This window comes from Gallus gallus, chromosome 2, assembly GCF_016699485.2.
Source record: "Gallus gallus isolate bGalGal1 chromosome 2, bGalGal1.mat.broiler.GRCg7b, whole genome shotgun sequence".
NCBI lineage: Eukaryota > Metazoa > Chordata > Aves > Galliformes > Phasianidae > Gallus > Gallus gallus.
The window spans coordinates 115,577,417-115,592,860 of NC_052533.1; the positions used below are offsets into that span (position 1 = coordinate 115,577,417).

Sequence of the window (15,444 nt, forward strand, 5' to 3'; positions counted from 1 at the left end):
GCGGCGCGGCGGTACGAACGGGGGAGGGACACATTGCTCAGCTCGGCTCGGTCTGCGCGCTGCTACCGGGAGGGGTGAGTCGATTCTTTTTGATATCTTTCCCTCGTGTGCCTATTTCTTAAATAAAGGCTTTGTCATCACCTTCATTTGCCCTACATTTTGGCGAGCCAGGCAGCCAAATATCTTTAAAGATACCCAATTATAAGCCTCTTAAAATAATTACCATGACATTTTTGAACAATTTCATGGGATGGTTTGGACGGGGAAAGGCTAGCCCCATAAGTGAGGTTTTGCCAGGGCACATCCCGGGATTCCTAGGATCCCCATATCACGGGATTGCCTGTATTATTGAAAAATGGGGTCCCCTACGGGATGCAGGAAATGTTCAGGAATCCCCAGCCCGCCTGGCTGAGTATTTCAGTAGTCTAAACAAAAACGTACTCACTACACGAGAACGACAGTTAGCTGCCTCCACGGTGGCGTGGCCGCTGCTGATGGCCTTGAACCGGCTAAATATAACTGAAGGGGTTCTCACTGATGAAAATCAACTATTACGTGACCGTGTGGAAGAACTAGAAAGACAGGTTGCAATTTTGAGAGGGAAAAAACCTAACCCTATAATCCCGGTACAAAAAATCCGAAACATCTCTCTAGAAATAACTGGGGATCCTATACAAGAGAGTCCACATGAACTGGACTCAGAAAATGAAAGCACTAAGAAGTCAGATCTTGAGGCTCCACTAGAGCTTGATCCCTTTGAGATCCGACCAGTTGTAACTCAAAAAACAAAAAAAAACGCAGGACAGGCCAGCGGGGCTGCCCCCTGCCCAGAGCACACTACATGTAACAGCTCGCCCATACACGGCAGCTGAATTAATGGATTTAGTACAACGCTTTAGACAAAGACCGAGAGAGAGTGTGCCAGCATGGTTACTCAGACTATATGACATGGGGGCAGAAAGTGTTGTGGTGAATGGGCCAGAAATCTCAAAACTGGCATCAATTACTACTCACCCGGCCCTCAGGCAAAGACTATATGCGGCTGTGCAACACAATGAAGAAAATCATTCACTGATTGCATGGTTAATGGCCGCATGCCGTGTGACATGGGCAAATAAAACGGATATACCATTAAATACCGGCCTGTGGTCCTCTATGGAGGACTTACAAAATTATATCCGAGAATTAGGTATGAAGGAGGCAATTTATGAGGACAATTTTGAGAGCCCAGATATGATAAAATTTTCCGCAGGAATGAGGGACCTCATCCTGCAGCAGGCTCCACCACATCAGTATGGAATTTTGGTATCCATACTAAATCCCCTAGTGGCCTCAGAGGCCATTATACAACAGGCCTCCCAATTGGTGGCAGATCTGGGGGAGACAGAGCGCCTGCGCGCCAGGCGCAACGTCCGAATGGTGGTGGAAAAGTCGGACATCCATCCGCCACCACGACCTAGGAGACCTGCCCCTAACGTAATTCAATCTGGACCCATCAGGGTCTCAAGAAAACAAATGTTTACTGACTTGATTAGGGCTGGAGTTCAATTTCAAAAGATCGATGGACAGCCTAACCAGGTCTTATTACAACTATGGAAACAGTTACCAAACAGTCAGAGATTCCAACGCTCTCCTAAAAGGGAAGGAGTTAGACTCATAGAGCGGATTCCACAAAACACGTGGAATCTAGAAGACTTCATAGTCCCATCAAAAAAACGTAAACCTCCTCAGGTGGCCCGGGCAGCCACAGTTGAGCCATCAGAGGAAAAAGACTTAGGGATTGCACAGCTGATGGCTTGACAGCGGAGCCAAAATTCCCCAAGACTAGGGTCTCCAGAGGAGACCGGAGACCCTACGTTGAACTAACGATTCATTGGTCCCGAAAGAATGTACAGCGGGTTATGGCATTAGTAGATACTGGGGCAGAAACATCAATTATATATGGTGACCCAAACCAATTTTCAGGCTCTAAGGCAATGATAGGTGGGTTCGGGGGGCAGATGATCCCCGTAACACAAACATGGTTGAAATTGGGGGTTGGGCGTCTACCACCCCGGGAGTACAAGGTGTCTATTGCCCCAATTCCAGAGTATATATTGGGGATTGATATCCTGTCGGGTTTGACTCTCCAAACCACTGTGGGAGAGTTCAGATTAAGGGAAAGGTGTATTAGTATCCGGGCAGTGCAGGCAATCATAAGGGGTCATGCAGAAATTGAACCTATTTGTTTGCCACAACCACGCCGGATCACAAATACAAAGCAGTATAGACTCCCGGGTGGGCAACAAGAAATTACCAAGACTGTGCAGGAGCTGGAGAGAGTAGGGATTATTAGACCTGCACACAGCCCATACAACTCCCCCATATGGCCAGTCAGGAAACCAGATGGTACGTGGCGAATGACAGTAGACTACAGAGAACTAAATAAAGTCACGCCACCGATCCATGCAGCTGTACCCAACATTGCTTCCCTCATGGATACATTAAGTAGAGAAATAGAAACATACCACTGCGTTCTGGATCTAGCAAATGCATTTTTCAGCATTCCAATTGCTAAGGAGTCCCAAGACCAGTTTGCATTCACGTGGGAGGGCAGGCAGTGGACTTTTCAAGTTCTACCTCAGGGGTACGTGCATTCACCTACTTTTTGTCATAATTTGGTGGCAAGTGACTTGGCAAATTGGAACAAACCATCTACTGTCAAAATGTTCCACTACATCGATGATTTGATGTTAACGTCTGACTCAATCGAGGCATTAGAAAAGACAGTACCATCATTAATTACTTATTTACAGGAAAAAGGATGGGCTATAAACCCACAAAAAGTACAAGGACCAGGGCTATCAGTTAAATTCCTGGGTGTTGTCTGGTCAGGTAAGACTAAGGTGTTACCCAGTGCGATCATTGATAAGATCCAAGCGTTCCCGGTTCCTACGAAACCGAAGCAGTTGCAGGAGTTTTTGGATATATTAGGATATTGGCGATCCTTTATTCCCCACTTAGCACAACTGCTAAAACCCTTATATCGATTAACAAAAAAAGGCCAAGTATGGGATTGGGGTAGAACAGAACAAGAAGCCTTCCAGCAAGCAAAAATAGCTGTTAAACAGGCCCAGGCGCTAGGTATATTTGATCCGACCCTTCCAGCCGAACTAGATGTGCATGTGACCCAAGAAGGGTTTGGCTGGGGGCTGTGGCAGCGCCAGGGTTCTGTTCGAATCCCAATTGGGTTCTGGTCACAGATTTGGCATGGAGCAGAAGAGAGATACAGCATGGTTGAAAAGCAGTTATTGGCTACCTATTCTGCATTGCAGGCAGTAGAACCAATAACTCAGACCGCAGAGGTTATTGTCAAAACAACTTTACCAATTCAGGGGTGGGTAAAAGACCTAACTCACATTCCTAAGACCGGGGTGGCCCAATCACAAACAGTAGCACGCTGGGTTGCCTATCTTAGCCAAAGAAGCCGCCTGTCATCATCTCCACTGAAGGAAGAACTTCAAAAGATACTTGGGCCAGTAACATATCACAGTGAGACACCTGAGGAAATAGTGGTTACTTGTCCAGAAAAGAGTCCTGTACAGGAGGGAAAATACCCTATCCCAGAAGATGCCTGGTATACAGATGGATCCAGCAGAGGGAACCCAAGTAGGTGGCGAGCTGTCGCATACCATCCCTCAACTGAAACAATATGGTTTGAAGAAGGGGATGGACAAAGTAGCCAGTGGGCTGAGCTACGAGCTGTGTGGATGGTGATAACTCAAGAGCCTGGCAACAGTGCACTAAACATCTGCACAGATAGTTGGGCAGTCTACCGAGGGCTCACGCTCTGGATAGCACAGTGGGCCACTCAGGATTGGACAATCCATGCCCGACCTATCTGGGGCAAAGATATGTGGGTTGATATATGGAACGTGGTTAGGCACAGGACTGTACGAGCATACCACGTCTCTGGACATCAACCCTTGCAGTCACCAGGCAATGATGAAGCTGACACACTGGCTCGAGTCCGATGGTTGGGAAGTACACCATCAGAAGACATAGCTCACTGGCTGCATCGGAAATTACGGCATGCAGGACAGAAAACCATGTGGGCAGCAGCTAAAGCATGGGGGTTGCCCATACAGTTACCAGATATTGTCCAGGCATGTCAGGACTGTGACGCTTGCTCGCGAATGAGACCAAGACCTCTGCCGGAAACTACGGCCCATCTCGCTAGAGGACACAACCCATTACAGCGATGGCAGATCGATTATATAGGTCCCCTTCCTCGATCTGAGGGGGCCAGATATGCCCTAACTTGTGTCGATACAGCGAGTGGACTGATGCAAGCCTATCCTGTAGCAAAGGCAAACCAAGCCTATACCATCAAAGCTCTAACTAGATTGATGGCATCATACGGGACTCCTGAGGTTATTGAGAGTGATCAAGGTACACATTTCACAGGTGCAACTGTGCAGAAGTGGGCTGAAGACAATAACATTGAATGGCGGTTTCACCTGCCCTACAATCCAACAGGAGCAGGCCTAATAGAAAGATACAATGGGATCCTGAAGGCTGCTCTGAAGGCAGATTCACAGTCCTTGCAGGGGTGGACCAAAAGGCTTTATGAAACCCTGCGAGACTTGAATGAGAGACCAAGAGATGGCAGACCCAGTGCTTTAAAAATGCTGCAGACAACTTGGGCCTCCCCACTTAGGATACAAATTACAAGCAAGGACACCTCACTCAAGCCACAAGTTGGCACAATGAATAATCTTCTGCTCCCTGCCCCTGATGACCTAGAGCCCGGGAGACACAAGGTAAAATGGCCTTGGAAGGTGCAAGCAGGACCAAAATGGTGTGGTCTCCTTGCACCTTGGGGGAGATTGTTAGAGGTTGGGGGATCAGTAAACCCTTCAGTAATCGGTGTATGGCCAACAGAGGTAATAGTTGACACCCCTGTTTTCATTGCAAGGGGGACATTAATCATGTCCATGTGGCAAATTAGAACCCCCCCTTTGGTACCCGATATAGTGATTCAGTCGCAGATTTCGGGCCAAAGAGTGTGGTATCGAAGGCCAGGACGTGCCCCGATACAGGCAGAGGTGTTGACTCAAGACCGAAATACAGCCTGCATCTTACCGTGGAGGGCGGACCTACCCCTCCTCGTACCTATTAAACATCTGTTTTACTCCCCTTGAGGTTTTAAGTTCACAGGATGGCCCGCAGGAGCAACATCACTCAAACACGCTTATGAGGAAACATCATGACACCCTGTGACGCACTGCTGAACTTTTGGGGACTGGAGAGCATGAATCAGAAGCGCTACTGGTCCTTGAAAAAGATACGCCTCGAGAAAGAACATCAAGTACTGGCCCAACAGAACCGTGAAGGGGACTGCCACTGATTGCCTTTATTGTTTTGACATCCCATATTGCGGCGGGTGTTGTGTATGCGTCGCGATGTGCATTGTGTCTTGGGCCACCAGGTTGCAGGGGCTCACCCCCAACCTGCTCAGTCATTGGTTCATGCTGTGAAGGGGTGGAGTGTAGTGGAATTCCAGGGTCACAGCCTGAACCAATGGGTGGGCTCTGTGAGTGTGTGAGTGCGGCGGCGCGGCGGTACGAACGGGGGAGGGACACATTGCTCAGCTCGGCTCGGTCTGCGCGCTGCTACCGGGAGGGGTGAGTTGATTCTTTTTGATATCTTTCCCTCGTGTGCCTATTTCTTAAATAAAGGCTTTGTCATCACCTTCATTTGCCCTACAATATGATAAGGCATTTCTGTTTTCATATTCAAAGCAGCAATATGGTAGAAGAATATGGTAGAATAATGGTAGAATAATAATGCCGTTTCTCTCCTGGTATTTGTTACAGAGCCTGTGATACACTAGGAGTTTGACAGTCCAGCCATCCATAAGTTCCCTGGCTTAGACCAATCCTAAGAATGAATTTTGTTAAGTTAGTCACAGTTGCCTTGGGGGGATTTTAGTTCTATACACTGTATGTGAAAACAAGAATAAGCAGAATGCTTCGACTGGTATGTAGGAAAACTGGCTGTTGGGATCTCTGTGGCCATCTTCTGGATGTTTTGGAAAATGCATTACCTATTTGCATTGGGCTGAATAAGGGTTGTATAGCATATATTTAAGTAGTAGCTTTTTTTTTTCCCTTCTGACTAGGAGCACACTAGACTGGTAAGATGCATGTTGTGCATTTGGAACGATATAAATCTTTCTTAAACATCAACTTATTTTTGTGTTATTTCTTCCTGCAATTAGTTAAGGAACACAAAAGTAAAAATGTTAGAGGTCTCTGAAGTCTCACACCTTATTTTTTTTTCTCATAGGATTACCTATTCTATAATTCAGTTATGTATAGAATATGAAGATACTGGAAGCTTGTAAGCTAGCGTAAAAATTCTCAGGAATAAGGCAACAGTCAGGTAATCTATGACTTGCCATTTCAGCAAGACCCAAACTCATATAGTATGTGCTGTTTTGAAAATGAATGTTTTTGTTGTTGAATTTTGAGCATCAAAGTCTTAAAATTGCTTTCCACAGAACTATACTACAGAGTGGAGAAGTGTTATGTACTGCATTAATTGTATTTGTTGCAAGAGAACAGCAGCAAATGAAACTGTTCTACTGAGAACTGCATATGAATGAGAGGCATTTTTAAAATTCCATGAATTTTTAGCAGTGTATTGTTTTTTATTTCGAAAGAAAGTTAATTTCCTGGTAAACTAGAAATTAAGCATAATGCCATAAGTAGAAGGTCTTTACTGTGGGAGATATCCTTTATAGACTGAAAAGCAAGATTTAATTTCATTACAGCATGGTGTAGATACATTCTGGGAGGTAGCTTTTTCATCAGAGAAGGTGCTACAATGCTTAGATGGCAATTTCCATTTCTCATTTCTTATTGTCTTGCTGTTGCAAAGTTGCCATAGGGATAGATTGTTGTTGCCCATCATCCAAGATGACTGTGTAAAGGACAAGGAAAGATTTTATATACATATATGGGCAATTAAAAAATCCCTGCTATTTTTTTTAAGACAGGATAAGCAGTTTAATATTTTAGGTGTGTAAAAGCCATAAGACGTAAGCCTAGTAAACTATGATATGCTTTGGGGGAATCTGCTTAATGCAAGTATGATAATACTAATTAAAATAAGTATAAAGTTGCATTATTCTGTTGTATTGGCTTGTGTATTTATTTAATTTAATCCTAGCATGCCAGAACTTTCTTGCAATTAGAAGGTTCTTTGTTCTTCCAATTTTTGCAAAAACTAAGCTATTGACAGAATGAGTGTTTCAGCTGAGACTGGCTGTGCCAGCATGAACAGCTCTGCTCTAGATTTGCTGCAGATCAGAGATGGCATTAGTTGTGTCTGTGGAGAGTTTCTGAAGGACTGTGAAAGTGTGTTCAGACCAATTACTTTGTTGTTCCAGCATCCTGATGGCACAGAGAGTCATTACATTTAAAAGTAGAAGCAAGTGCCCTGAATCTGTCTGTGTAATTCACTGGACAGCTGAGTGGGCTGTGTACTTGTGATGCCTGGTCAAAATTCAACAACCTTAATTAATTGCCAGAGGGAGGATTTTTAAAGACATAAAATTGGTAGTTAGAGAGCTAGCTAAATTCCCACAGTAAACCTTGCCTGTGAACTTTAGCTGATGGTGGCAAGCGAAAGTTCTCATCCCTTTAGTCAGAATCATAGAATCATAGAACCATAGAATGGCCCGGGTTGAAAAGGACCACAATGACCATCCACTTTCAACCCCCCTGCTATGTGCAGGATCACCAACCACCAGACCAGGCTGCCCAGAGCCACATCCAGCCTGGCCTTGAATGCCTTCAGGGATGGGGCATCCACAGCCTCCTTGGGCAACCTGTTCCAGTGCATCACCACTGTGTCAGAACACTGCTTTCTTTTTTTTTTTTCCAAAAAGAATTGTAGGATTACTATGTTGCTGTCATAATATGACAGACATAAAACTATAGCAAATGTTGTCAGTGAGAAACAGCTGCTCTGAGGAAAAAGATTTAAGTATACTACTTTATTTCTGAAGGATTTCCATATGACATCAGAAAGTCTACTCCAACCAAGGGAGGAGAACTGTATTAGTGGCTTGAGGCAGAAAAATGATGAAGCAGCCCTAAAACTTCTCTTCTCTGCTTTCAGTATCATGCAGAGTCTGGCTTCAAATGCCTTAAACTCAGGTAAGTCAGAAGCAGTTGTCCCTAGTAATTTATATTCTAGGAATATAAAAGCTATTGGATTCAAGCTTGAACAAACTGAGCATGCTAGTTTTTCTGGTATTAGCGCTTTGATGATTAGTATTAAGTTGTGATGAGAAAAAGGCAACAGTTTGAAGAGGGAACTGAAATGCTAGGTATGAAAATTTTAGTGTGGACATTTTGGCTAAACCTGAAGGAATCTGTGATCCTTACAATATTCTCCTATTTACAATATATAAAAAGCAATTTTCTTTCCTTTCTGCTGCCGTATGAAAAGTGTGTAGAAACACTAGAAATAACTGTAACAGGGTATACAGAACAAAACCAATAATTTGCTGTTAAATATACAAAATCAAATGAAAAGAGATATATTTGAGAAGCTAGATATTAACAGTTATAGGAATTGGAGATAACATTTTTACCATTACTTTGTCGGAATTAATGTTTGTTTTTTTTTCAGTTGTCACTGGACTGCTGAAAACAATGTAGTGGTTTTTTGGTACTGTCAGCAAGTGTGCTAAGAGTTAAGAGAATAATGGAAATCCTAATTATCCTTGTATAATAATTATGAATTTCAGTTTCTCTGGTTGCATTTTCAGGACTCTCGACATAAGTTTTTTTTCAGTGTTGCAGTGGTATATGCAATGGGATTGATTCTGTTTCATCAGGTTACATTCTTTTCTACAGTCATCACAGTTTTTACTTGAAGAACTGCTTTCTGAAAACTAGAGTCCATATTACTGACGTACACCAAAAAAATCACCTTAGTCTTAGGATTTTTTTTGTCTGGTGCACAGGGTGCCAGTGCCGCTGCTGCCTCCTCTCATTTTCAGCTCCCAAATAAAAGTGCATTGCTGAAGAAGAGAATTGATAGTAGTGGGCAAACACCAAGCTTAATGCAGTAGTGTTTTGGGATGTAGTGAGCACCTTTTTGTGACTTAATTTATCCTGTTTTCTGATGATTGATTTGTATTATCAGTAACTAATGGACTTTTGTTATAGAATCATAGAATCGTCTGAGTTGGAAGGGAGCTTTAAAGGCCACCTTGTCTAAGTCCCCTGTAATGAACAGGGACACCTACAGCTCAGTCAGGTTCCTCACTGCCCTGTCCAGCCTTGCCCTTGAGTGTCTTCAAAGACAGGGCATCTACTACCTCTCTGGGCAACTTGTTCCAGTGTCTCACCACCCTTATTGGAAAAAACAAACAAACAAAAAACCACACCACTTCTTCCTTTTATTCAGTCTAAATCTTTCCTTCTTTAGCTTGAAAGCATTTCTCCTTTTCATATCACAGCAGACCCTGATGAAGAGTCTGTTCCCCCGCCCCCATTTAGATATTGACAGGCTGCTCTGAGGTCTTCCCGGAGTCTTCTCTTCTGCAGGCTGAACAGCCCCATGTTCCATCCCTACTTTTGTGGTCCTCCTCTGGACGTATTCTGGCAAGTCCGTGTTTCTCCTGTACTGTGGACTCCACATGTGGGCACAGTACTCCAGGTGAGGTCTCACCAGCACAGAGGTGCAGGATCACAGTCCTTGACCTGCTGACCATGCTTGTTTTGATGCAGCCCAGGGTACGGTTGTCTTTCTGGGCTGCATGGGCACATTGCTTGCTCAAGTCCAGCTTGCCAATACCCCCAGATACTGTGCCTGGCTTGTGCTTTATCCTTACATCTCTCAGCTTGTACTGATAGTGTAAGTTACCATGACCCAGGTGGAAGACCTTGCTCTTGGATTTGTTGAACTTCATGAGGTTCACCTGCGCCCACTTCTGGATCCTCTCTAGGTCCCTCTGGATGGCATCCCATCCCTCAGGCATGTTGACTGCACCACACAGCTTGGTGTTATCTGCAAACTTGCTGAGGATGCACTCAATCCCACAGTTGATTCATTGATGAAGATGTTAAAGAGCACTTGTCCCAGTACTGACTTCTTAGGGACACCACTTGTCACTGACCTCCATTGAGACACTGAGACATTGACCACCGCACTGTGGGTATGATCTCACAACCGGTTCCTCATCCACTGGACAGTTTACCCATCAAATCTGTATCTTTCCAATCTGGAGAGAAGGATGTTATGGGGGACTATGTCTAAGGCCTTACTGAAGTCCAGATAGATGACATCAGTAGCTCTTCCCTTGTCCACTGATGCAATTATACCATCGTAAAGAGCAATAAGGTTGGTCAAGGAGGACCTGCCCTTGGTGAAGCCATGCTGCTTATCCCATATCACCTCCCTCTCTTCCATGTACCTTGGCACAGCTTCTAGGAGGTTCTCCTCCATTATCTTCCCCAGCACAGAGGTGAGGCTGACAGTTTGATAGTTGTGTGGCAACTACCAGTTGGCTTCTGCCAAATTCCCTCAGATCTTTGGGGTGCATCTCATCAGGACCCATAGACGTATGGATGTCTTCTTACTAGCTTGCCTATATTGCTCACTAGAAAGGGTACAATCTCCTGAACTTTATTTTTCCAGCTGATGTACCTATAGAAGCCTTTCTTATCCTTCTTTGCGCCTCCTGTGAAGTCCAGTTCTAGTCGGGCTTTGGCCTTCCTGACCCCATAGCTTAACAGTGTCCTGTGTTACCTGTCCCTGCTTTTTCTGCCTGTGCATTTTCTTCTTGCTGTCCAGTTTGACCAGCAGGCTCTGTTCAGCCATGCTGATCTCTTAACTTCCTTTCCTGTTTTCCTCCACCTGAGAATGGAGAACTCTTGTGCCCAAAGGAGAGCTGCATCAAAGATCTGCAAGTTCTACTCTGCTTCCTTGTCCTTGAGGACAGATTCCCAGGGGGTTTTGTTGACTAATGCGCCAAAGACTTGACAGTTGGCTTGGTTCTGTGATTGCATAGATAAGTTTTCTAATCTTTAAATCTTCTTTTGGTAAGATGTTCTCAGATACTGCTATATGTCTACTTGCTTGTCTAAGAAATATAGTTAGTTTGATGTTAAGCTACTGTTGGCAGTTTGGCAGGAGGGAATCATGAGGAATTCTGATAAGTTGAATTACTGACCTTACTCTCCTCTAAATTTTGAGTAAATGTTGGGAAAGTGGTGGAACTTTACAGAAAAAGCATTGTAATAAGAGCACTCCTTCAAACTCTTTTTTTTTTTTAATTTTATTTGTCTGAATGTAACAATGAGATGAGTTGGTAGATCTTTTTGGGTGGAGCACATTGTTGTACACACAGTTCATCCCATTTGCCATTTTGTATTTCCAGTACTGATTTTCAACTACCAGCATAAGCATTTGAATAGTGAAAGCATTTAGCATTTTTTGTGATGGAGTCTTGCAAATGACAAATAGTTTGTAGTTTCCTTTGCCATACTTGAAAATAAATATTCTTAATCAATGAGCCAACACAGTGAAAAGTTGCTCTTATTTATTCATACTTTAAATTCTAACAGCCATTCTATGTTCTGTAATGATCTGCTTATTTTCTGATTCCTGGCTTTGCTCCCAGGTTTCAACATAGAATTCTGCTTTTCACAGAGCATCCTCTGTGAAAGCACATGGAAAGGAGACCAACCTCTAATGTGAGGAAATAAACCTGTATCAAAACAAAATGAACTTTCTTAAAATTATAGGAACTTTGAAGAGATCATTTGTGGTTGTAAAGCGGTTTGACCTTGGTTGTGCAAAATAAACCAAATGTGATGGAGAGTTGTTTTTTTGGAAATCAGGGTTTCAGGGAACTTTAAATTGCATTTTTTACTACTTCCATTTTTCTGCTCTCCAATAAATGCTTGTGCAACTTTGGGGATTGGAGAAATGAGATTTATAAAAACATTAAAGTCCTCTTGCACATTGGTGCAACCTGTTGATTATACTGTATGGACCTTAGTGTAGTATCTGGCCTGAATAAAAGTCTTAAGTTATTAATATATATTAATAGCTGTGAGGAGTGGAAGTGTTAAACAAATGGATCTTGTCAATATAATTTGCCTTGTTGCCGTTGACTGACTGAAACTATTTTGTTAGCTCTTTGCACATTTCTTATGGATCGATCAGGTCTTAACATTCTAATTGCTTTAGAATATACATGAGGAAGCAATCTAAATTAAGAATTAACAATGAAGAGTTAATGATTAAATGTGCAATATTAAAAAAAAATAGTAATTATGGTATACCAAATAGTGAGAAATTAAAAGATTATGGAAAAAGGCTTTTACTGCTTCAGTTTTTAGCACGCTTTTAGAAAGAACAGTTTTCTATTCAGCTGAAATGACATATTTTGGTGTATCACTCATTGTAATCCTTAGAAGATGTCTTGATTTGTACTACATGAATTAGGAAATAACTTTTAAGTATACAATCTTATGCATGGCTACTTCCCCACTTTCTTCTGAACACCAGGAGATGCTTTTCTTCATCTTTTGACTGGAAATTCTGTGCTCACTATCTCTCTTATCAAACCTAATGGGAACCTGGAAGTGCTTTGCTTTCACTGAGACAGAATTTTCAGTGTGATGGCATTAATCTCACAGTGTGATATGACTGGGGCATGTAGATATGCCATAAATTCTGAGTGCATGTTTAGTGTGCAACAGGCTGGACATAGTTAAAGGAGTTTTAGGACATGATGAAAGCAAACATAGGAAAGGCTCAAGCAGGCACTGGTAGAAAGGACGAAAACAAATAAGTTCTTATTTAGAGGAATTGTAAAAACTGTTTTGCACTGTACTGTGAAATTTTACAAATTTGACTCCCTGTATGTGTCTTTGGTTTTCATAAAAATACTTTTACATTGAACTATGGAAAAAGAGGGGGAAGTCATGCTCATTTTCTCCTGTAATTGCAGTATGATACTGTGCATGTTGGTCAAGGAGAGGTTTCAATGAGAATGTGCCTATACATAATAATTAAGCTGATGTTTTAATTTTAGAAAACAAGTAGAAGAAGTATACTTAAGCTCACTGTCACTTTACTTCTGTAAAGTGCATCTACTGTATTGATCCATAATGCTTTTAAAACTCATTTTGATAATATTGCAGCATGGGAAAGTTGAGTGTATTTGATGCTGAACAATTTCACCAGTGGAACAAAATACGATGCACTGTATGATATGGATGTGCTCAGAACAATGTGAAAACTTTTCAATGTGAGCCTTACTTTTATTTACTGTAGTAAAATACATTTCTAGAAAGGATGTTTCTAAATTTCTTTTTTTTTTTTTCAGGCATTGCTATTTCTGATGAACTTGATAAGGTAAGATTTACTGTTTGCCTAATGAACAGTACAAATAGGCAGATGACTGTGATAAATGTAGGCAATATGAGCTAAATCTTCCTGTTGAGTTTAGACAAAGTTTGGGTATAAAAAAAAAAAACTATATGGGTAAGTACTGTACTTCTTGGTACATGAAGAAGTTGATCCAGGTTGGGCTGTCAGTTATACCACTGAGATTTAAGGCACTCTTAATGAGGCTGTGAGGCTTTTGATCTTCGTACTATCTTTGCTTAATGTAGTCTGTTGGGTTACTTTAATAGTGTACTTTTAGAAACATTTCATTTTTAATATCTTTTATTCATGAAGTTATATCTAATAGTACAAAAGCTACCCAATGATATTATAATTTGAGGAAATATTTAGGAGAGTTTTTTTACTCTGATTGGGAACACACAGGCCATAACGATCTGTCTTTACTTCCTTACAGATCGCACTATATAATGCTCTCTCATATGTTGCCATTTTGATAAATTACATCATTAAAAAAATCATTAATATGAATTTTTATTTTAGCTGTAATGAACTCTATGCTGAAGCAGTATTCCTGCTAGTTTGTAAGCGTTCAAAAGGAAACACTGCACCTTTCTCTTTCCTATTCTCACCCCTGAACAGCAGTGCACTTTTAGGAAAAACTTCTTTACAGAAAGGGTTGTTAAGCACTGCGGTAGGCTCCCCCGGGAGGTGGTTGTGTCACCATCCTGAATGTGTTTAAAACCCATTTGGATGTGGTGCTCAGGACATGATTTAGTGGAGGGTTGTTAGATGGTTAGGTCATGGTTGGCCTTGATGATCTTTGAGGTCTTTTCCAACCTGAGTAATTCTATGACCTACAGCTCTGAGACTAATGAGTTGCATTCTTGGTGTCTAAGAGTGTTGCAATAATGGAGATAAGATAAGGGTATGTAAGACACAAGATAGACAAGATTGACTTGATATAGTAGACAATCTTTAAAATGTGTTACTTTCTCTTGGTAAGATGAGGGCATAATCCCTTTTTTTTTTTTTTTTTTTTACGAAAGTGCCTAGTTACCTAGGCATGTGGAGCTGCCAGTTCAGAACCATCACTTTTATTTATCATTTAGGCCTTCATCTTGTTGGATCTCAGACTTGCTGGATCACAGTTTTGTTGTATCTAAGTCTTCCATCCTACCATTTCCTTTAGCTGTGCTCGGAAATGCTGAGAAATATAACTAGCAAAGCCCTTCCATTTCAAGACTTGTCATTAAGAGTACTTGTGAAGAACTGATATTCATTTAGGTTTGTTTAAAAAAAAAAAACACAGTGAAACAAACAAAAAAAAACAACTATGAAAAGCTGTTTTGGGGTGGGGGAAATGACATTTTGAGCTAGAGCCTATGATCACATACTTTTCTTCATATATAAGCGAAATTTCTGTGAAGATATATTTTTTTCCAAGGTAAGATTATTATTCAGAAAATATTCATGTTCTGGAATGTAATAATTTAGTGAAATTTGAGGTGGAGGGAATCATTAGTGAATTTCCTCCTGTTGCAATCTGAGTGAGCAGTTAATTTTCCTTTCATTACCAAATGCTTTTTTGTTCATGATTTAAAATAGGAAATGTTTTTGTATAAAGCTAGAAGTTATACTAAATGCAGTTAAAAGCATACACTGCCTGATCTTTACTCTAATTTGACAGTATTGCATCAGATTTCACCTCTGATGAGGACAGGCACAGTGACTGCTCGTGAAATAAAAAATTATTTGAAGAATTAAAAAAATTAAATATTTTAATATATATAAAAATATAAAGATATTTAAACTCTTAACATACTTCCTTTATACAGCCATGTTCGAAGGAAATCTGTAGTGTTTATCTCCATGAGCATGAGTGAACATTAGTATTCTTTCTTGTTTTGTCCTTTAAAGGTTTTGAATGGATTTAAACCCTACATTTGTATGAGGAAGTTAAGCATGGCTAGGACCACTCTGTGAAGTCTAGAAGTGTAAATTCATGTTCTTAAACTTTCT

General features: G+C 41.5%; 1 protein-coding gene across 2 annotated transcripts in view; it reads left to right on the top strand.

Annotated features, from left to right (window-relative positions):
* The window catches only part of C8orf34 (C8orf34 homolog), a 170,730-nt gene that overhangs the window by 51,682 nt on the left and 103,604 nt on the right, over nucleotides 1-15,444 (top strand). For both annotated transcript variants that reach the window (XM_025147990.3, XM_015282758.4), the window contains one exon: nucleotides 13,403-13,431. In XM_025147990.3, coding sequence (XP_025003758.2) covers nucleotides 13,403-13,431 — 29 coding nt within the window. The remainder of the gene's footprint in view (nucleotides 1-13,402; nucleotides 13,432-15,444) is intronic.